General features: G+C 39.6%; 1 protein-coding gene across 4 annotated transcripts in view; it reads left to right on the forward strand.

Moving 5' to 3' along the window:
- Positions 1–23,780, forward strand: part of LOC136431020 (peroxisome proliferator-activated receptor gamma coactivator 1-alpha-like) — a 31,528-nt gene extending 7,748 nt beyond the window's left edge. For 2 of the 4 annotated variants that reach the window (XM_066422205.1, XM_066422208.1), the window contains exons 2-13: positions 2,927–3,124; positions 9,197–9,391; positions 9,781–9,876; positions 10,309–10,573; positions 16,373–16,429; positions 16,965–17,022; positions 17,364–17,416; positions 17,772–19,276; positions 20,362–20,483; positions 20,797–20,855; positions 21,177–21,269; positions 21,410–23,780. In XM_066422205.1, the coding sequence (XP_066278302.1) occupies positions 2,927–3,124; positions 9,197–9,391; positions 9,781–9,876; positions 10,309–10,573; positions 16,373–16,429; positions 16,965–17,022; positions 17,364–17,416; positions 17,772–19,276; positions 20,362–20,483; positions 20,797–20,855; positions 21,177–21,269; positions 21,410–21,537 (2,829 nt within the window). In that variant the 3' untranslated portion in view covers positions 21,538–23,780. The remainder of the gene's footprint in view (positions 1–2,926; positions 3,125–9,196; positions 9,392–9,780; positions 9,877–10,308; positions 10,574–16,372; positions 16,430–16,964; positions 17,023–17,363; positions 17,417–17,771; positions 19,277–20,361; positions 20,484–20,796; positions 20,856–21,176; positions 21,270–21,409) is intronic. The other 2 variants (XM_066422207.1, XM_066422206.1) reach the window with 2 other exon arrangements.
- Positions 23,781–24,087: the final 307 nt, after the last annotated feature.

Genomic DNA, 24,087 nt, shown 5'->3' on the forward strand with positions numbered 1-24,087 from the left:
CAGGGTAGACATGATTGTTGTATTGCATGGACCCATGTTTTGTCCTGGGGTGGGTTCGGGTTCGAACCTCATGTGGTGTCAAAACCTGTTCACATCAATCAAAAATTTAACGCTTCTTCCTTTGTCTGTGACTTTTTGGCTCTCAGTACAAACTCATATAACAATATACCTATTATCTATCATGTCTATTGTTGACTATTTTTGTTGGTGTTTATTTATTCCTTGATCTCGAATTAAGCCTAGTTCTATACAAATGTGCTAAACAAACGGGTTTCTAATGCATTGTAATTCAAATTTAGTCCTCAAGTAGAGTAGTGAACTGTATTTAGCGATTAAATGAGTCAATTAAATTATGTAGATGAGTGTTTAGCATAACCTGGCTATGTTTATCACAGTATTATCACATTATTCAGTAAATACCATCACAATTCTAATCCCATAATTGCAGTGTTGAGAGTTTGTTTTGATGCATTACCCAATAACAAGAAGGTATTACAGTATACTGATATAACATTAACCTACTGGTAAATTATGTATTGTCAAAGGCATCATGAATTGGTGCAATACATAATGATGATGAAAGCAAAGTTTTTCAAATTTTATGCCAACCTTCCTTCGCACTGCAGTCCTGTGCTCTGCTAGGTATTTACAAGGAGGAGCTTGTTCTGGGTCATATGTCCATTCATGGTCACCCCATACTCTTTGCCCTTTTAACAGAGAATTCTTGTAGAGCCATTCTATATAAATGGTGAGGAGAAGTACATTTAGTGCTGTGCCCTGACTACCACACATTCTTCTCATGCATTCCTTGCAAGAAACACAACAAGACGTATCTTTTACTTGATGAAATGCATTATGCCCTGTAATACCCTAGTGGTAGGGATTACAGTCATGTCAAGGTGGACCAGTCATCCCAAAATAGACATTTCATATGATTAACTAATAAAATCCTGGTCAAGGTTAGGTCACCATTTGGCCTTTGCTATTACAAAACAAACGTCTTCATTTCTATCATCCATATGTTACAATCACAAGGTTAACTTTCTGATCAGTGATAGGACCTGAAGTGCAAATTTTAAATAGTTTGCATGTGATTTAACGAAATTTAAAGTAAATAGGATTTTACTATGGTCAATACTGACCGATGATGAACATAATTGTTTACACTGTACATTGATTTTGTATGCATGGATCTCCTTGAGTTAAAGATATAGAATTGTCTAGATTGAAAGCCATTCTAAAACCATTGTTAATTATACAGATGTACTTATAGACATATGTGCACCGATGAATGTTAGACATTATGTAATAGTAATACAAAATTAATTAAGCAACTGGTTGAATTTTCCAGAGAGTCATGATTCTTTAGAGAACTTATCCAGTTGCTTGATTAATTTTGTATTATGTAGATTGTGGCTCTGTCCATCTATTTTAGTTGAAATTACACAGGCATTCTGTCAAATTTGGTTGTAAAGGGGAGGTGCCTTGACCAAGGCACATTTGCATAGTATTTTCCTTTTGTGGCCTACTTTTCTTATTCAATGGAAGTTTTTATCTCTGGCAGGTTCACTTTATGAAAATTAATAAATAGCAGATTTAGGTACTTACCCTTCTGTACTAATAATTTTCTTGGTGATGTTGGCAATAAAGAATATTTCATCAACTAATAAGGACCTTCAATTTTCATGGGTGATTTGTGTCCACTGACATTTTGGTAACGTCATCAGAACGTTGTCACATGCACTGTTCACCCCGCCCCTTTTCATTACTTTCAAGTAGATGATTGCCACTGCGCAGTGGTGTTCTGATGAATATTTGATATTGGATTTGATAATACATAGCAATGATGCATACCCTGCCCATGGTCATGATGACCTGTAGAATGCTACCATCGTCTCACAAGACATATGGCTACAGAAGACATGTCTGTCATGTCATGTACACGTATGACAATGAGAAGGCGGAGTCAGAATGGACTGTTATATAAACAATGTTTCAGATGTTTTGCTAAGTTGTGGCAGCAAGTATTCCTGTAATGCCTTTTGTACTAAAGGTTTATGCCAATGCTACTGCTCCCTCTTTCACATTTTTTCCTCCATATTTTGTTAACTAAGGCATTGGAGGTTTGCAATCCTTTGTACTTAACTTTTCCCAGTACTGACTACGTAGCATTTCCTGCATTCTCTCTACATCATACAAAATGTAGTACATGTACATGTGGCTGGGACCTTTGGCTTGTGCTGTCACGCCCCCTTTTCTGTTTATTCGTTATTACTAAATCAGTTTACTCAGCAAATGGGGTGAGCCACTTGACTGTACTGACCTTTGTACCCAGACAGCACCATTGTGAAAAACTATTTCACTATGCTGATCTCATGTTTTGTCCTCTAAAAATCAATCATGCAGAAAAAAAGGAAAGTCACACTGACTCAAAGCAGAATGCATTGCCCATCAGCCTTTTTGTTGTTGACTATTTCAGAGTTTTGTTTTATAAAGTTGTTCTGTGGAAACCGTTTACAAAGTGCAGCTGTTTGTTCAAGTTAAGTTAAACTAAGCTATAATTGTAGATGATTATTGATACAAAAGAAAAGTGATAATTTTGAAAGCACTATAATGTAATATTTATTAGTAAATAGATCTTGGTTGAACAAAGGTCTACATCATGACTGATTCTGGACAGTGTTGGGCAAGTTGCTGTGGTTTGGTTTCAACATACTGTAGTGCTTTTTACAGGCTGATGCGTTAGATAATTGGGAAGATGGTGTCTAATTATGGAATTCTTTTGTTATTCCCACATTTGCACCAGACTAAGCTACATGTATCTCATTGTTAGGGCTCAGTATTGTCTATTACATGTGACCTTGGACTAGATCTGTTGTTGAGAGGTGAAATGACCGAACCACAAACATTGTGTGTGCTGTTCCAGCTTCAGGAGAATGTGGCGGAGAACGCAAGCCTTCCACAGCTGTCTGACGGGCTGGACTCCCTGATGGACCTGGGTGGAATTGACACAGATATTGACTGCGAGGGCTTTCTCAGTGCCTTGAAATGGTACAACGAACAGTCAGGCATTGTCTCTACACACCTGGAGGCCACTGACGCACTCGAAGATCAAGCAATACAGGTCAGTAGGTTGTGTAATGTTTGCTGTCTTGTCATCCATGTAAAGGTATGTACAGGTATGCCAGTTGGCGGCCATTTATGTGTGACTGTGTGGAAAAGACTGACCAAAGTACACAAGGGTAGCACAAAAGCAGCAAGATACTGTGTAAAGGTATCTGTGTGTGTATTGACCAGTTACTGATAATGTGTGAAACACTGATCAACAGAACCTTTGTGTCCTGTCATTGTCATTTTAACCAAGTGAAAAGGCATTATCTCAGTAATCTACTATGTAATGGGACTGGGGGGACTATTTAGGGTGTTGTCTTACCTGTGTGCCTGATAGTCTGAGAGGTCAGATGAGGTTGGGTGACATTTGTCTGTCTCTTATCTATACACAGTGGTGACAGTGAGTGAGACTGAAGGTTATTTGTGAATCCCAGATGACAAGCAACTACCTTTTTTGATTGACATGATAATAAAGCTGGTAAGGACCAGGACAAACTGAAACAGCCATGTCAGGATTGTCTTGTTGAATGTTTAGTGTGTTGGTTGCCAGCAGCTTGTAACCTGGCTCCTTGCCAGAACACGGACACTTACACAACATGCAGTATGTAGCCACCACAGCACGGTTATGATAATGGCTTTCGTCTGTAGGATATTCCAGTGGTAATAACTTAATGTGAAACATGGGCTTTTGAGTTACCGTGACACCATAGGGAGTTGTTACAGATAGTTTTTCAGTTTGCCTCTAATTTCATCACTATGCTGACTACAATGTGGTTTTTGGCCGCCACAACAGTTTCCCCCTGTTTTGTGCATTTTGAAGCAGAATTATTAGTGAAAAAGAAAGAGAGGTGGAAAAAGTTTCAATCTTTACTTCTAAATGATAATGAAAATTCAGCCCGTTCAATAAAGAGGTGAAGCAATAGAAAGGTTAGTACATCATATATGTTGTCTGTTGCTTTATTATTATTACATATCTAACCTCATTTAACCACCTTTTCCAATTAATGGTATATTTAACCAGCCCTGGTGATTTGAGTTATGAAACCACTGGTGGGTATGGCACAACTGATGATTATGTATATGTGATTTTATCTGTTGAGAAGTCTGGCACTATAATCATTAATCCAGATCCATAATTAAAGCATTAATGGAATGTAGGTAAAAGATGATAACAGTTGAATTGGATGATGTTGTGGCTTCAGCAAAATAATTGTAGTTTACTGAGTGTCAAAATAAATTGTTTATGACATAATCAATTTTCCCTGACGGATTACCAGGAGATGCAGCATGCCTGTCCATGCTTTGAATAATATTGCTGCAGAAATTGATTGCATAAACCTTTAAGTTAGCCTTCCGCTATGATTAAGCTGTACCCCCTGCACTATCCTTTGTCAAATCATTTATTATTCATTGTGGGATGCAGTGAACTGGGCATGCAGATATTACACTACACGCATGATACTCTTAATGCAGAGAGTTGTTATTTGTTGAGTTATGGCATGTCTTGTACCCAAAGAGGCATCCAGTTGAGGTGGCTATTATCACCACTGGGATATTGATGGGTAGCCTTGAAAGTGAATGCAGGTGATGTATCGCAGGAAATGGAATTGGGTTTGAAAGACGTGACGTGGAAATAATGGAACCCGCAGCTCTGCAAGAAGAATTGTATGTGTTGTAACTGCTAGCATGGCTGAAGTTTGTCTATGTCAGTTGCATAAGATGGCCTTTCTTTTGATAGAAAGTCTACATTCAGGTCAAGTGATAGTGTGTCCTGTAGAGCAACACAAGCAATTAGTCCAATTGCTTTCTAGGGGATTGATATGGACTTCCAGTAATTGTATGCATTGGTTTATTGCACTCATACTTTGCTATGAGTCAAATTTCATCCTGCTATTTATTATATTGTTTACCTGGATGTCTAACCTTCATAAACGCATCCTGCTATTGTTTTGAAAAATGCCGAAAGTTACACATTTAGCAGGAGCTGACAGTCACATGATAGCAATGTTCTCAGGTTTCCACTCTTTGTTCTTAGTGTTTGGGCATGTGGTTCTTCCATCATTGTCTACCTCTTACTGGTAATAGAGCCAGTTCTTCAGCATTACTAGTGGAAAGGATCCTGGTTGACCAGCTATTGTAGGGTTGTAATGTTAGATAACTTTTTGTAAAGAATCCTGGCACCAGCTGGCATTGCCCAGCTGTGTTGCTATGTGGCAATTCAGCTGGTACATGTATATACAAAAGAAAAATGCTATCCCGTAGGCATCTGAAATATATGTACATGTACTGGCCATACAGTTTTAATCACCGTGACACTGACAGAGTTCTGATCTATGTACATGTAGCTTGACTATATTATACTCTCACTAGTGTAAATGTAACTTGTAAGGTTAGGGTGCAGGACAAAGGTTAAACTTAAAGGACAGAGGTTAAAGGGTTCACAAATTTTCCAATAATGTATTGATATTGATTTGGTAGCCCTAACGATCAAACTAATAACGACTATTTTGTTTTGTTTCGGCAGTGTGTCCAGATACTGTATATCCAACTATGCTCTACGAAAAAGTATGATTAATATGTGTGACAGGCTTAACAGGTTTCGGTGCATATTTACATCTTCGGTGTATATTTACATCTTAGTACCTTATATGATCCATGAATTGCCTTGTTTAGTATATATGCCAGATTTGGGCCCTGACCCTGACCAGCTATGCACTGCTATTAAAGATCAAAGTATATCTGGTAATAAGGTATGTGTCCACATCATATTAGTATATGCCCCTTCTGATGATGATGATGATGATGAATGGTTTATTAAAAATAAATCCCTCGCAGCCAATTCGGCTGAATTGCGGATTATACAATGTTTAAAATTCATTTCTGTATAACATGGCAAACATTATTACATAAACACATGGCAACATTATTATATAAAAGTCCGTGATAAACAGACAATTGGTTTTGCATTAGCAGAATCTAAAATATACTTCTAGTATTTTTTTTTTACAAAATGAGCATACACTTTAAAAACCTCGGTAATATATAAGAAGTTAAGCATTAAGAAGTCGAACAATGTATTATATGGGAGAGTTCTTAAGTCTGTCTGTTCTGCATTTGATAGGTCGATATTTGTCCCTGTTTCTAGTGGGTCTATCGTGACAGTCAGATCCCTTTGGTGGCAGCATTGATGAACTATGTGCTTCTTCTGGAGCTGTATATGAATAGTATGGGGCAGTTGAACTCTGGCTTCTCAATAGAAAGTTCCAATGTTAATGTGTATGAAATATTATGAATATTCAGCTTGTCATCTTTTGTAATGGTATCGTCACATAGATTTGATATCTTCTTCAGCATATGAAACCAGGCGGCAAAAAAAGCTTATTAAATTTCAGCAGAAGAGATTATCATTTTTGAACAAGTCTATTTTGCTTCAATTTTCCTTCATATTTGTGTTCAAGTTCAAAGCTATAAATTGCATTTAACATGTTAACTTAACTTCTGTCTATGGCAGGCAGTTCTCTATCCTACTGCAGTACTGGTGAACAAATTTGCCTGGTCTGATATTATTCTGGAGTCAAGACGTCTAGCTTGGTACATGTAACACTGGCATTCGATAAAAAAATCCATTTTTTTTGCAAGTTCATCAGAGCAAAGAATGGTTGTAGTTGTAGCAGTCTATCAATCAATGGATATTGTGTGATGTAGATCATCTAAATTCAGCTCTGGAGAAGTTACCAGCCCATGTACGTGGGCAGTAGAATTGATGTTGCATATCTTTGACATTCATCCTGGATTTTTTTTCAATGGTCGCCTAACGTTAAGCCAGATTCTTTTAAAGCCCAGTGTAGTCATTGTCGAGTTCGAGGTCCTGATAAATGATCGCATCATTTCACAGCTGCCTCTTAGTCTGACTCTGACCATCTCCATCTCACAGATTGGATTTTCTGTTTATTGGAAATGAAGGTTACAACAGTGGGGGCTAAAGTCCCCCATGCATAAGTCATGTGATAGTGTTTGTTTCAGCTAGTATGATGTAAGATGATCTGCTAATCATTTGTTAATCCTTATTGTGCTAAATATACCTTTGTACAACTGTAATCAGTAGTAGGTTTTTATTCAGAGCCATAGTGGTCAAGTTTCTCATCATAAGCTAGCTCAGGAAGTGCACTGTATATTTATTTATTTATGAATTTTTAGGGTGGTCCATTCAGTTAATTTGGTAACTGATTTCCAAGGGAGCCCTTCTCTGCATTGACTTATCTACAAGTAAAACACTATGGGAAAATTGGGCTGGCAAACGGGGTTTTCAAATAAGTGGGCACAAGTGTATTTGTAGGGTTTTATTTTGAAGTCAGAGAAGAAACTCTAATGGAGACCATTAAATTTTTGCCAAACATGTTGAATTCAAGACTTATAACCTTATGTACGTATAATTTTACAAAAGAATGAGTTAAGTAACACCAGGAAAAGTTGCTCTAGAACTAGTAGAAGCAACCGTTAAATCAAGAATCAGGTATCTGACTTCTGTAAATTATTGAAGGTATGCAAACACTGTACAATTTTGAAATGTTGAAAATTACGACTTGTTTGCATCTAAGAAAAATATCGAAAATCACACAGAAAACATTGATTGTTTTCAGCCTAAAATGTTTTTAGTGGGAGAGGGCATTATCTGGTAGTGGGGTGTGCTACCACCCAATGTGTGAGAACTCCCCAAGGACATTACACTCTGATTGGATTGCACCCATTAGTGATAAATCTGAGAGCTGATCATCAGTCAGCCTGTGTTGGGAGTGATGCTTGGTCAGACATGTTGCCTAATCCTACCTAGTTTGAACTTGCCCTTTCTCTGTCACAAGACTGGAAAATGAAGGAGCTGTGATATATTACACAGGAGTAGTCAAGTCAATCTAAGATTACCACTTTACCAGACCTCTACATTTGATGGTTATTTGATACACAAAAGGCTTTTTTTGTCACTAGGTTTTACCTTTTGAAAAATGTACCTTTGAAGTTTGATAGAAACCCAAGGGATGATATACGGGAAAAAAGAAATATTTGCATACATTCTCAAGATTATTTTAATCCACTGTTATTAATTTCATAATGTGCCATAATCGCCAGCTTCTGTAGTCATCCATACTAAAACCTACTCAATTGTGATGAATACAGATTTCTTCAGTCAGTTATTTTCTCAAGCCTCAAGGTGGTTAGCAATTAAATGTGACCTTTGTCCTCATTGTACCCCTAGCCCAGTGGTGATTACCTCCCCTTTTTTGTTGAACGTGACTTGCATTTATCATTGCCACACCCCTTGGGCTATACATTAGTCTTCCCCGAGCTCTCCCCTGAGCCACAAAGGGTCACAAGTGCAAGATTGTAATTAGGACATACCTGTCCTGTCCAATATTTGCATGTCATTGTCAAGTAGTTAAATCGTCTTGATGACCTTGTGATGGCATAACTACCTACTGAGTTTGCTGTCTGAGTTTTGCATACTAAGTAGGTCTGATGACCTAACGATAATGAAGGGCATATTCTATACAGAGTATAATGTAATCTATCATTTCTCCCTGGGGAAAAGACTGGATTTGGATAGTAGTTCATAGGGAAGGTAATCAAATGGGTTTTAGGTAACATTATTTTTACAGCTAAGACTTTGAAGGCAGTCAGGAAGCTTGTGTATGTTCATAAAACCAGCCATTTTACAAATTTTTTAGCATTGGAAATCAACATAAAGTCATGCCCCTTGAAGGAAGTAAAATTGCAAGTCAGAGATCTCCATTTAGCTACTGTAATGTGTATTCCCATTTCCTTAAGGTGCTTTCCAAACTGCATCACTGACACACTAGTAGGTACCACACTTCGTGAAATTTTAAGTTTTGTAGCTTCCAGTTGTTGAATAAAAGATTTTGTGCATATGTGAGTGTGTGTGTCTGTGTGTGTGTGTGTGTGTGTTTGTGTATACACATGTGCCCCTACACTGTTCAATGTACATGTAAGGCTGTCTTAATTATCCAGTGTGCATTGTCCTGTTTCACAAACGTCATTTTCATACCAGTGTTTATATTTCTCTTTTATCTAGGTGCCTTGTTGTTCACAGGAAACTCTGGATGCAGAGAATGAAGCTGGACTGCTGGCCATCCTCAATGAGTCCTTCGACAGCATGGACTCCCCCCTGGGGATCGTTGGACTGGACCAGCTTGGACAGAGTGATGGGGATCTGTCCTCCCCTGACAGCACCACTGGACCCAGGAGGGATGATAGAGAGACTTCACTGGTGAGGGTTGGGAGAAAGGATAGGGGCCGGCGGGGTTAACATGGGAACATATTCAACTTGGAGGATATTTTACAAAGAGACTTGATAGTCAATTAAGCAAAAAAGGCGAGATTGCCAGTTGTAACATAAGTGCACAGTTGTTTTTGTGCTGGCTAATAGCTGTTCAGTTTTATTTCTTAGTGTCATGCTTGTTTGCATGTGAGAACTGATGCGCAAAAGTAACTTCCTCCTTCCCTCTGTTGAATTCATATCTGCTAATCGTAGTATTATATACTTTTTCTATTGATCTGTTCCACACATTTTGCATTTGTAAAAGACAAATCGTGGTAAATAATCTTGACAACTGCAGAAGGCCTAAGATAATAAATTTTCTGTTGCTTCTTGCTCAGCTTAAAAAACTGCTGCTGACACCTCCTAACACACCGATGGGATACAGCAGGGAGCCTATCAAACTGGAAGATGTATTGCTTCACAGGAAAAACCAGGTAAGGGACCAACCACAAAATGTAATGGAAGGGGTCTGTATTGAAGATTAATGGACAGCCTTTGATTTTTCTATGTATTAGCTCATCTGCCTGTTGTAATTCGTGGTCTGTCCCTAATGGATTTGTTTCTAGCTTTGGGGGAAAAGCTTGAGGGCATATAGGAAGATTTGGATAGCTTATGCTATTTACACAGCAGCATGGCCTAGTAGACTGCCTGTAGTGTTAAATTTTGTATTTTATAGAGAAGTATGCCTATTTGAAAACTCACCAGGATGTGATTATGTCTTTAGCAGGAAATTAAATGCCGGTGCTATCATATCATCATAGGTGCTCATCAACATACATGTCACTGCTTAAGTTAAAATACAATGCATGAATAACACTTGTGTTTGTTGAAGCTCTGATATAAAGTTAGACTTTCTTGTTTTCTAGCTGGCCAAGTTGGCGTCCGGTTCAAAGACAGAAACTGCCTTCCCGTTCAACACCCCGGCCAACAGTTTGAGTCCCCGGACCAACGACTCTGCATCTGACTCCACGCCCAGCTCCCCATGTAAGCATTCCGAGGGTGTCAGTACCAGTGTTCATGAGCATGAGAATGGCCACAAGCACCCCGAGCTAGAGAAGCTCTTGTTAAATGGCGAGGCTGTGCTGGAGGCCCCTCTGCCCCGCCGGAGACGAGCATCAGGCCATGAAATAGGTGAGTCACAAACCACAGTGTCATTCCCATACCACGTGATGTTTCACACTCATCAATGTGCAAATCCCAGGTAGCGCCAAGAAATTCTTACCAATTTGTACTCCCTCGGGTTGTTGTGATGCTATGAGAAATGTATGCCCGGCATAGGCAGGCCATTAGATGAGTTTTTCGGTCAGGGTGTCGTTTGGACCATCCATATCCTGCCCCTCAAAAGTGTTTGGAGCCAGCTGCAGCAATCCTGGTGTTAGAGGGAAGATTAGTGCCTAATGGAATAGTGGAGATCAATACCTATGTTTTCTGTGGAGGAAGCCAAGCTTTGTGAATGCCAAAGGTAGAGTCTGCAGTGTAACATCATTGACCTGTGTGATATATATATATGGAGTGGACTTTTACTTCAAGCTAATCAACTGATCAGTGATCCGTTTTGTTTAAAGTCAAGGCCAAAGTAATTCTGGCCACTAAGTATAGTTCCTATGATGTTTATGCATTTTGATAACATTAAGAGCGCCCTATGTGATGAGAATGATATCCTTTGTTGTCATGAAGGGATAGATGTAGCAGGTATTATCAATTTTCCCTTCATGGTTTCACACTCTGACACTCGGAACATGGGTTATGTAGCGTCTGATGAATAAGTTATTTCGGCCTTGAATCGTTGCGGCGTGGTTGCCAAATCTGAGCCCAGTTCATAATCCTGGCTGTAGCAAGGTCAGTGCACAGGCAATGCTGCTCTGTGTTATTTATGTACTTGAATGGTCAAGAGGGAAATAGAGCCTCAAAAATCTTGAAGTACGATATCTCACCATCACACATGGCACAAACAGGAACGAAAAATCTTATTGGATTTTTCATAGGATGCAACTTTTGTTTCCAACGTTGCAGTTGCATGTATGTAAACTTATGTACACAAAAGGATGTTGATAATCACAAATTCAGAGTAAGATTTTCCTGGATAGCGATTCCTGCATATGATAAGTTTGTGGCTCAAGCATTTAAATCACCGACAATGAGGAGTCTAACCAAACAGTTTTAGACACTGTAGCCGCACACAAGTAGTAACCTACTTAACAGAACATCCACATGATCCATGCATCGAGAGAGTGATAAAATGAGGACATTCCCACCAGGCTACATACATGTAGCCATTTATAGCTCACGGAAGCCAGGGCTGAGAACCAGTAGGAGGCAGCAACGTGTTAAAGCAGGGTGACATTGACGTCATCGCCTGGATCAGTTACTGTGATCACATGCCTCACTCTGCTACGTAGGTGTGGTGATAAATCTTTCCACATGCAGCATCCGGAATTAGCATCCTTCCTGTAACAGGAGGGACACCGAGGATGATCAGATGTAGATTCAGCAAGGATGATCAGATATAGATTCAGCAAGGATGATCAGATATAGATTCAGTGTAGTAAGATGATAGGATGATATTGATAACTCCAGTCATTCATTACCGGCCCTGTGCAAATGGTCTCACTACCTATGATTTATCTTATACTCAGTAGAAAAGGGATTCTCATCAAACATGCCCAGTTACATATTATTTTGTTACTTTGTCAGTTGGGTGGTAAAAATCTGGGAGATTGACGCCCTTTGACATTCAAATGTCTGACTGATGATATGCAGAGGGACAGGGAAACCCTGCCAACATTTGTCTTTGTGAGACACACGCTTTGGTTGAAGCTTGCAATCTTGGTTATCTTGCCTTATGTCTTCAACACCTCCGTGAACATGTGTAGTGTTGTATCAAAAAGATGTTACTGTAAGTTTGCTGTGGTTGAATGTTTGCGGTTCTCATGGTAACCTCTTCAATGCAAACTTAAAACCACTGCGAAAATGCTTGTTCTGTCTTCTGCCTGCCTACCTCCTTGTTTCAACCGTAAACTAAAAAAACAACACAAACACTCCATTTTAGCCCTACCTAGAAATGGAATCAACGCAAATTTCAATGCATTTACAGTAGATCAAAAGATATCAAAACAAACTTCATTATTAACAAGCTTCCTAGAAGTTGTATCATAGTCTTGATGACAGGTAAAGTGATTTGATAGCAAAGTCAATGATGAGCCGTTCATGATGAAGATGTGTCCTCGTAGGTCTCTTGGACTAACACATATCACATCTGTAACCGACACCAACAGCCATTACCAGTGGGGAGGGAGACAGGGAATTCTATAAATGTCATTGTCATGGCCAAATATGCTTTCTCAAATATTATTCACATAGTTATCATATTACATCCACTATCCTACTATGATACATGTAGTCTGTAGTTGGAATAACTGAAATAAAAAGAAATTTCTAGATTTTCTTGCTACCTTTTTCTAGTAGCATTATGTAACATAAACAAGTCAATGTTAAAAAAACATTTCATTGAATGTAATCAAATTTGTATCACATAACTGTGCTTGTGTCCAAGGTTAGAAATCAGCCAACGATATTCGTATATGTAGACAAGTGTGAGAAACCTGAGACAGGAAGGTTTGACATCCAGGTAATAAGATACATGTATGCCAAAAGTCACTGGATACTCGAGCAGCTGGATAAAATTTGACAGTTCGTATATGTACGTTGCCAGAGAGAATGTTTAGCTGGCAAGCTAGCTTATTGTTGGTCAGGGGTCTCACCAGTTAGATGACATGGAATGTGGGCCATAGTTCACCCGTTCCATTATTGTATCAGTAGTCTAATATGAGCATCATGCGTTGGACCAAGACAGTGCAGATTACATTCTCTACTCAGCAACAATTCAATCTGATACAGCACTGTTCTCCTGATTACTTTTGCAGCAGCAGATGACCTTTCATTGTCAAAGTTGATTGGACCATGTTCTTGAGTAATGAATGAACTTTTTAGACGTGTATCTCATTATGAGATGTTGTTGAAACTCAAGTCTGATTTTTAAAGCTGATAGTGATTGCCCTGGTTCAAATCTGTTTGCTTATAACAGTTACTTAATATAAATATAGAATTTGCCCCCCCCAGTATTTCTGCTTAAAAGCATTAATGATAGTGATGCTTGTAATTACAGGTGGTATATTCAATGGTCATCAGCACTAGGTACCCTTCAGATGTACTATTGGCCATGACCTGAGTAATTTCATGCCATATATATGCTAACTGCTGTTCCAGGTCATTAAATTTGGAAACAACTGGCCCAGAACATTAGATTACTGCCAAGGTCAGACCAAGTCAATGGATCATCGGGTCCGGAAATGTTTGATTATGTTAGGATTCAAGTTAATGGCCTGCATTTGATATGTTCTGAGGAGAACCTTTTCTGTGCACATAGTGTTGAAAATCTGGGAAAAAAACGCAAGCCAGCAAAAGTGAATTCAGCTTGGGTGGTCATCACCCTCTCCCTGGCATCTCCAATATTAAAGTGAGGTCAATCTTTGCAAGTACAGGAAATATTTTTGTGGAAGATAGGAGAAAATTTATAACGGTGAAGTAACATTGGTCCTGACGGGATTCAATTATGACAAGTCCACATTCTAACCTTAAGTTAGGCTTAAATAGCACTGTAAGTTCCCAGGTAACTGGTACCATTTTGGTGCGGTATGACTCATGACATGGTATAGATCAATACCCAAGAGCAAATCTAGTAGGAGCCAAGTCCTGTTTGGCTCCTGAAAAATAGTGACAAGAAGCATTTTTCCCCTCTATGGTATTATATATCAATGTATTTTCAGAATGTGGGGATGTGCCTGATGATGTGTTTTAAACAAAGTACCAGTTGTAATGGGACAGTTTTCTGCTTTTATCTCACCTATTCAGACTTTCATCAGTCCCAGATGACATATACTTTGGGTGAACCAAGTGTTAGCTATTCACATGCTAGCTTCTGTTCGAGTATGCCTCCCTGATTTGTAGCGCTCTCATGATGAGAACATACTCCTGGGTCTATTCTCCTGGAGCTGCAAGCTTTGATAAGGAAATGGTTACCCAAATTAAGCCTTCATGCATCAGGGTTGCCAGCCAAATGGCCCTGAGAAATGTAGTTTGAGCAGCGTGGGGAGACAGACTCATACATTCACATCAAAGCTTTTTAATCAGCTAGCTGCAGTTCTTAATCCTCCATATCAGTCAGCAGGACCACTGTATCAGCATCTATTACCATCATGCTGTCTGCACTTGCACCTGAAGGGGTTCTGACTATTTCCAGTTTTTTATGGTGTCGTCGTTTATGACTTTTCATCGCAATTGGACTGTAAACTCTTTTACTTTTTGGGTTGGTTTTATGTCGTGGTAGGAGGGAAATTGAACTCTTTGTAGTGTTATAAATTTGTGGCTGCAAGAATTCTGTACAGTACAGTACAGAACTTTAAAAGGGACATATTCATTGTGTCATGAATTTATGGTAGAGACGTGACTGTAGAAGCTGTAAAAATAAAACCACATGTACTGTGAAAATATAACCCACGAAAGTTTGAAGACTTACAGTTACAGTAATCAAATATTAAGTTGCCGGGCACAGACACAAGGGTTTAATTTTCCAGTTTTTGCTTTTTTTCTAGTTGATAAACTCATCCCTGCTTGTTGGGTAACCCTGGCTGTACTTTTTCACAGCCAAATATATAAATCAAATCAAATCCCCCTTTTCACAAACATGGCCCCAGAATATTGCACAATGTTTCTGAACAACATCTTAACGAAATACCTGTGTTAGAATTTCTTGGCACTACCGGTGTGTTTTTGATAGCAAATTAAATGACTAGATGAATGTAAGCCAACACATGGAAAATTATATTATTATTATATTATTCCTATTATATTTCTTTCCCATTTGAATTGGACAAATTTGCAGATATACAGCATGTTGCAAGGATTACAAGACACCATTAGCTTTCATCTTCTGTCTATGATAAATTGTATGCTGTAATTGTTTGATCATGAGCACACGTATGTGCATTTAATGCATCGTTTAGAGGCCTAGTTACCAATTATGATTCTAGCCATGAAAGCCCAAAAAAGTAGGGTTAATGAATTTTGTGTTATGTTTGACTTATCTGCAAATCTGTCATCATCTGCAAGGAAGAGGAGGTTCATGCTCTTATTTTCCTTCATGCATGTTTCATGACTAGTTTTCAATATGTACTGTATAGATTGAGTTGGGAATAAGATATTTTACGTAATTTATTGCATTCAAGCTGTGCAATATCAAAACGATTCTTCCAAAGTCTGAAAGTTTCCAATGAGGAACGACCACTAGGCTAGCATACAGATGATTCAGTAAAGTACCCACTGTGCATTTTCATGGTGATAATGCACATATAGAACCAATTTCATAAGTACAGGCTACATTCTTTTCATTTGTCTTAAAATATCATATTCATGAAAAATTAGTATGTTTACATGTTCATTACATCATCTTCATATTTCTTTTCTGTATTCCCACCCTCTCTTTCTGTGTGTTTGTGTCACTTGTCTGTGTATAAATAGGCTTCCTTCATTCTCATTGCTCTCCCTTACGCATTAACATTGACAGAAGATGTGTAAAATTCAAAAGGCAGCATGACTGAATGGCTTGCTTCACCATGAATGCCAAATGGGATCTTTGCCGCAAACTTGAACCCTAACGCTTCGGAATGATCAATTTGACATTCTAGGTGGTTATAGGTTTTCAGACCACATTTGAAAAGACATATGAAAACTGCAAGAAGCAAATATCGCAAAGTTTGGAGCCAATATTGATATCTTATGATGAAGATATGGTGTGATTTTGTGCACGTATTTGTAACTGTTGTTTGTGTATGGTGCAGTGTGGTACATGTGTGCTGTGTTCTGTATGTGCAGGTATCGAGGCCACGGACGTCACCAACCTGCTGGAGCAGTTCGAAGAGAAGGCTGAAGGTACATCTACAAAAGAATGATTTATCTTGCCATATATGATATACTTAGAGACATACATGGCGCACTCCCCATTCCTAGCCAGACAGTAGCACATTTGCAGCCATATCATGACTTACCAAGAATTGATCCCTGGTCAGGTGCACTTGTAATTGCAGTCCTGAGTGGGGTGAGAGTACTTCCCACTATCATCCTGCATTATAAGTACGAAATGTGGCTCTGATCAACCTCTACAGACACTTTAGACAGCACATTTTTTGAAAAAAAAAAAAGGACATCAATTCATAAGATTGCAGTGACATTAGAAAGGAGTCATTTTCCTGCGAAAAGATCAATTACCTGTCTTAACCTGATGTAAAGAAAATGTGAGATGTTACATACATGTACATTGTCCACAGTGCAAATCCCTAAAGAGCCTCTACATTCAGTTACTCCCATGGTGACCTAAGTCACCGCCACGTGGCAGAGGGGAGTCTTAATGCACGGAGTGATTCATGCCAGTGCCTTAATGGAAGTGCGATGTTGATCTCTCCTCTAGGTCCACCAAAGAAAGTGAACGGAAGGATGCCATACCTCAGACCTAACCTGCAGGCAAGGTGAGTTCGCATTCATGATGGGAATAATTCTTCTGTAGTGTAGAAAAGGTGCTGGATGTTGTATGTATGAGGCATTCTCGATAACTGTAAGGTCACCCACACTCATGGATATGTCTTGTATCTGAGGTTCACGCTTCACTTTAAAGACATTTATCACAGTTTCATCTGAATGATATAAAACAGCTACCACTGACCACAGACAGTGATTTCTAGTTATTGTAATGTTTTGTTTTGTCATTTTTGTTTCACAAATGTAGCACAAGTTCATTCTGTCCACTTCTTTCAGTCCTTCCGTACCACACTGTTTAAATTTTGCTGATTTGTTGCATTTGTGTTTGCAGTTCCAAGCTGGCTGCTCTTGTGACTGCCAATGGGATGTCCCTGGACAAATCTAGTAAGTGACCACTCACAATGATTCAATCAGGGAACTTGTGGGGGATATGTGTGTGTACGGTCCATTGACGTTATGTGTTATGCACACAGCTATGAAACAGTACGGCATAGGTTTTTTGCCATGGTAATATGTGATGCCAAACAACCATGTTCTATAGCATCAGCCTATTCCGCAAACCCTTATATATTATAATCATACCACTTCTGTTTGTACCCTGTAAGTGATGGAGAATCTAAATCAATAAACAGATAACTTCCAAGATAATGTGGAGATTTTGATGGTCAAATTTTAAGATACCAGAAGACGAAGCATCTGAAGACTGGTGTTTCAAATACATGTATGTTTTATTTTCCAGGGAGAACAACAGACCGTTTGAGGGCTCTAATAAGCAGTACAAGGAAAGGAGCCATCTTTACTGATCCACTACCAAAAAAGTCTAGGAATCAACAGTCTTCCACAAAGTCTTCCAGGGGGAAGCCTGCTGTCGACCATCTCAAGAGCCCAAAATCTCCCAAGTCCATCAAGGCTAAAGGCAAGAAGGTCATCAGTAAGAAGAGGAGGACTTCTTGTGACTCTCAGAAGAGCCGCAGTGATGACTCGGGCACAGACAGCAGGTCCAGTGACAGCTTCCCGCAGTTGTCCCTCTCCAGCGACTTAAAAAATGGTGACAGCGCCCTTTTCTTGGATCACGACTACTGCCACTCATACCTGGTTCAGCGGGTGCAGGGGGACACGAGGTGCCGCTGTAGAAACCGCTCACAACCCGAGGGGTCCAGCAGCAAGTCTGAAGCCACCGGAGACACCAACACAGGGTCTGAAGGCCAGTCTCTGTTGCAAGACATGTGCGTCCCTGTCGCTGAGTGTAAGCTGGAGAAAAACTCTGAAGCAGAAGACGTTCCATCCCTAACAGGATTGTTGGAAAAAGTCAAGGGAGAAAATTCAGATGCCCAGCAGGAAGGTGGTGGATTGGAAACGCCTGCCCAGGAAGGTGGTGGATTGAAAATGACATCCCAAGGGGACAAAGACACCAAGCAATCTGTAGGTGCAGTACAACCTGATGCAGAAAAAACTCAGGAAGAGCTAGAAGCAGAAATGGAGGAAGGGGAGCTCCCAGAATCTGATGAGGAGCCTGGCTTCTTCTCCAAGCTTCCACCTTACATCAGCAGTGGTAAGATCATGCCCACTCCCACTGCCAGTCGGGAGAACTCTCGGCCTTCCTCTCCCATGGAGACACAGCCGCCAGCCACAGCCTCAACAGAGCAGGAAGAAGACGACAGCTTTTTCTCACGACTACCTGGCTACATGGAAAGTGGGAAAGTGTTCATTCCTCCTGAAGCAAATAAAGAAAACTCTAAAGCAGACAGCCTGGCCCATGAGTCAGACATGGACATCAGTGAGGAGGATGAAGATGACGCAGATCACTACTCACGTCTTCCAGAGTATTATCAACCTACAGGTGTGAAAAGTAGGACTTGTTCTCCATCTTCAGATCATGAAGAAAACAGGAGACGAAAAAGTTCAACAGACAGAAAGAGAAACTGTAGGACTAAGGATGTTTTGAAGGAGAACTCGAAGCATAGGTCAAGGTCCAGGTCTCGTTCCCGCTCTCGATCACATTCTTATTCTAGGTCACATTCTAGATCCCATTCCAGATCGTCTAGGAGATCAAGGACTCGGTCCCGTTCAAGGTCACGCTCGAGGTCAAGGTCACCGTACTGGTCACGTTCACACCCCAGACATTCCAGCAGGCTGCGGCGTAGCCAGCGGTCGTTGCATGACGAATGTGAATACTTGCGGCAGGAACAGCTGCGGAAACAACGTGAGCAAGAGATGAAACTGGAAGAGAAGAAAAAGAAAATTGTGAGTGTACCAGTATTACTTTGATGATGTCAAGACACTACATCACGTATAGACCATGTCCCTCTACCTGTAAGATATCATCACATAAAAAGTGCATTGCATAATAGCATTTAACATCTATGTGAAATAAGCAATACTGAAAGACAGCACATTTGTTACTTTCATGTTCAACTTTGCTAACTGAACAAAATCCACTCATTACAAGAAGGGGGTGCACTTGGTCTTCCACTGCTCCCAAAAAGTTTAGATTGTATTCCATAGCAGTTCTTAATAGAATAATCACTGTTCCACTTGTCACCATTGTTATTTTGTACTGTCTGTATATTTTTTCTTAACACTGTTACAGGTTGCAATTAGCCCTGAGGCAAAACTCATATAATGGAAATATCCTCCAAAACTACAAAACTAATTGCACAAGAGTTGTAGAAAGAAAGACTGACCTCGGCAGTAGGATTTATCATCATAGCCTCTCAGAAATCCCCACTTAACATTCTTCTCACCAACGCAGCCCGTTTTGATCACCAGACCACAGCGCATGTGGCTCATTTGAAACGACAGCTTCATGTTTCATGTATACCCACTGTACAACATGAACATGCACATCTCTGTAATTACAGGCTGAACCATTCTATAAGTCAAGAAAATTAGAAGTCATCGTGGTTAATTCCAATCAGATGTAGTCAATGTCATTCCATATATGAAAGCTAAATTGACCAGTGTGCTGATGATAATCATGACTATAAAAAGTAAATGACTTTCATCTCCCATACCAATGTCGGTTATCGTGCTGTAGTGAGTTTTGTTTATTTATTCATTTCTTTATAAAGGGTAGGTACTTACTGCTTAACACACTGCTTTACTGGCATACCTTATACAGAATAACATAGACAGAGAAGATTCTGACGTTATTTTGTTCTGGGACACATGCATAGAATTATGACAGCAAGTGGCGCCACTACACAGTGACAAAACAAAGTTGGTTGTAAAATTAGCTGCACTATCATGCGTAACATCTAGGGTGTGTGTTTGAACTGTGCTGAACTAGAGAGTTTTGTAATTTTGACGTGATGTGTTTGTGCTGTCAGGAGGAGAGACGTGTGGTGTACGTGGGGAAGATCCGGGTCGGAACCACCAAAGGGGAACTTCGCAGGCGTTTCCAAAGGTTTGGGCCAATCGAAGAAGTCAGTGTTCACTTCAGAGATGCAGGGTGAGTAGACCATGTGATGTTTCTTTTTTCTGTCTTACAGATTTTGCATTTACTGATGTACAATGTACATGTTAAGTGTCTTGATGATTGATTGATTGATTGATTGATAGATAAATGAATAGATACTGTTCTGGCACTAAATGTGTACTACCAGCTGTTACATATTATTGAGATTTGCGTGATTGTGCACCAGACGTTCTGCATGAAATTGTCTTTCTTAACGACACATTTTTAGATAAAAGTCAAGACAAGAATAACAAATACAATTATAATAGAACACTAACTTTATGAATTTTCGTCTTGTTCATTGCAGGGACAACTATGGCTTTGTTACCTACAAGTACACCTGCGATGCATTTGCTGCAATAGAAGGTACAAATAGCTTTACATTTCTCCGTCCATGGTTTTTCCTTTCAACCTGGCTTCCGCAGCCGTCACATTGTTACGTGTATACGGGGATAGCCCTCTCCAGTGGATGTTGATTCCACAAGCAAGATTCATTGCAATGGTATTTCTGTATATTGGACTAGTGCAATGTCAACACAAAAAATTGTTATTAAGATTCTTCTTAACTTTTAGCACACAGAAGTAGCAGTTTGGCACCCAATTCCTTATTGGTTACAGAGTAAGGCAGTAGGGAGAAAGTTAAGGTCAATATTACAAGTTAACTAACTAAACACTTGTGTTGAACAGAGGGGAATCAGGACCTGGGTCCCCGTGAGCCTGTGTATGACCTGTGCTTTGGAGGCCGGAGGCAGTTCTGCCAAACTGACTATGCTGATCTAGGTAAGACAGTGTTTTGCTTTTATCAGCATCATGGTATTTTTTAAAGAGTCGTATTTGTGATTCACGATCTCAAAAAATGTTATTAGAGTAATGATGAGTGCCAAAATGTCAATTTTCATAACGTTTTCTGTTCTACACAGACTCCTATCATGGTTCCGGGACCATGGAGAGGCAAAGTGGTCGTAGCAGTGGTGGTAAATACGACACAATGGACTACGGCGAACTACTGCGTCAGGCACAGAAGAAATCCTCCCGGGGCAAAAGATGACATGGCCTTTCTTCCCTTTTACCCCAGAGGTCAAAGGACTAGTACTGTACCCCTTGCTCTCTAGCATGGTGTTTCTTGAAGGTGCTCCAGCCAGTATCCCCAAATGCAAGAGGCTACTCAAGACCTGTGACCAACCACATAAAAGTTGCAAATAGACTTAAATTGGAACATCAGTAGTAACACAGACAAGCAAGTGCGTTTGCAGTTCTTAATGGTCAGCAGATTTGGGAGAACAAAACCATTGCCAGATGTACTGGGGAGGGGCAGTAGCTGTCAAGTTATTGTCGCAAATCTGGACAAAGGGTGTACACGTATGTGTTGGCCATGTGCATCATACATTGATCATGTACAACTGGTCATAACTTGTGTACCCTACATGACACAGACTGTAGGCAATGGTAGATTTTGAGTCCAGTTAACCATAATGAAAAGTAAGTCAAAGCATGGACTTGATCGCAGCTGTACAGCTGAAGTTGTACAGTCTGATGAGTGACTTGCACATGCAAGGGGCTCACTGTAAATATACAACCAAGAAGAACTTGTTACACAACTGACTTTGAGGAGGAAGGGTGATGGTGAATAAGTGTGACTGAAACCTACAGAGATTATTCTGTATTTCAAGTCTTTCACAATGACCTGCCTATGTACAGGACAAGAGATATCAATGTCTTTGCTCTTGTGCTGATGACTGGCAAATAGGTTACTATCTTACTAATAGATTTCTTCTTTTTTTCTGATTTTTCCTTGTTTTTTTCCCCCAGTGTTGTTATACATACAAATGCAGTATGTAAAGTGACCATGTATCATGTTATGCCATGTATACTATTATTATTATAATATGTTTTCTGATAACCTTGCCCTACTGAGTTAACCTGATGATGATACATGAGTTGTATTTGTCCTAAGGGAAGGCAGAAAGGAGAAGTAAGACCAAGCATTGTTGTAAATGCTTGACATTTTAGTTTTGTTGGGTACTGGAAGATAAGATTTATAACGTGCCTTGTATAGAAAATATGTGAAAAATTCTAAACTTGAAGCAGCTACAGTAATGTAGATTGAATGGCTCTTGAAGGTTGGTGTAGATTTATCTGTGATCCTTTATGAAAACGGTACAGCGAAAGCAGCTTTATGTATGACAGTGTTATTGTAAATTAAATGCTGCTTGAATAAAAGTAGCAGGAACAACAACAGAAATATGGCTCTTTAGAATTTGAGATTTATGTCCCCATTCTGGAGAAGTTGCTGGTGACCAAAGTTGCCGGTGACCAAAGTTGCCATAATTTTCTTGGAGTAAGCTAGTGCTGGTGCTGGGTTCATTCTTGCCTACCTAAGTGATGTGCTGTCAGTCATCTTGATTGTGTCCTCTTTTTGAACCACAGTAATTCCTTGAAACAACTGCTTTATTCTAGGTAAAATCTGCATTTTGATAGATTTGAAAATGTAAGCTATGTTCTTTAGACGGATACATACTCATGTAGCATCTGCACATCAAGGGATTTTCAACCTATTGTTAGTCATTTCCATGGCTATCCTCGGAAATTAAAGGTTGAAACACAGCTTTCCCCTAAGCCCAGGCAAGTCTGTATGCATGTCCCACTGTGATGGTACATGCACATGCATGCACATGAGAGAAATGGAAATTGCAAAGAACCAGACTTTCTTGTAGTGTTAGATACATGTATGTGGATATTTTGGTTAATTTGCCTTTCCCTAATTTGTGATGAGCACCCTTGTCAGAATGATATAAAGAAGATCTTATGAAATTCCAGAGATCATTCCAAACCCATGTCTCTGCAGCGTTAAATTGTGCATCTTGATTCAGTTTTGATACTAATTTTTTTTCTAATTTGGATGACGGAAGTTGGAATATAACGTTTTCTCTATGCATGCATTTTGAGTTAAGTCTTGAATGAAGTTGGTTTTGAGTGATAAACTGAGAGGGTTGTAATGTGCAGTAGTATTGTATAAGATATGGTGAATAGATACATCCTGTATAGATAAGCCGAACTGATAATTTACTTTTGTATAGAGCTATAGAGGAATTATGAGATTGTAGCTGTACAAAAATGTAGTTACAACTGATGATATAGGAATGCATCTATCTTCAGAAGTAAAATGCAGTTGCAAAGCTGCTAGCTTATAGCTGTGTTTAGGACGAGCAGAATTTCACTCAAGTTGTAAACAGATGAAAGTGTAGGGGCCATTGCCAAATAAAAGCAATCTCTGGTTGATTTCTTAACCAATGTTTTGTGTATGGTTGATTCACTCTGGAAGTGTGTTACCACTATCTGTGAGGGTACCCTTGCATCCTGTCTTCCGTGGTTTGACCGGGCTCTCTTGCCAGGGTTATGTTTGGCACTCAGTAGTAGTTTTATGCCTGGGTTGGCCAAGAAACTACAACTGGGTGCCATGAATAACCCTGACAGCAGAGAGACACTTTTGAGCCCCGCCAAACCACATAGGACAGGATGCAAGATACCGTGACGGGACATGCACATGTATCATTAAGCTCTGTCATTCTTCCTACATGGACCCATGTTTTGGAATTAT

The sequence above is a fragment of the Branchiostoma lanceolatum genome, chromosome 3 (assembly GCF_035083965.1).
Source record: "Branchiostoma lanceolatum isolate klBraLanc5 chromosome 3, klBraLanc5.hap2, whole genome shotgun sequence".
NCBI lineage: Eukaryota > Metazoa > Chordata > Leptocardii > Amphioxiformes > Branchiostomatidae > Branchiostoma > Branchiostoma lanceolatum.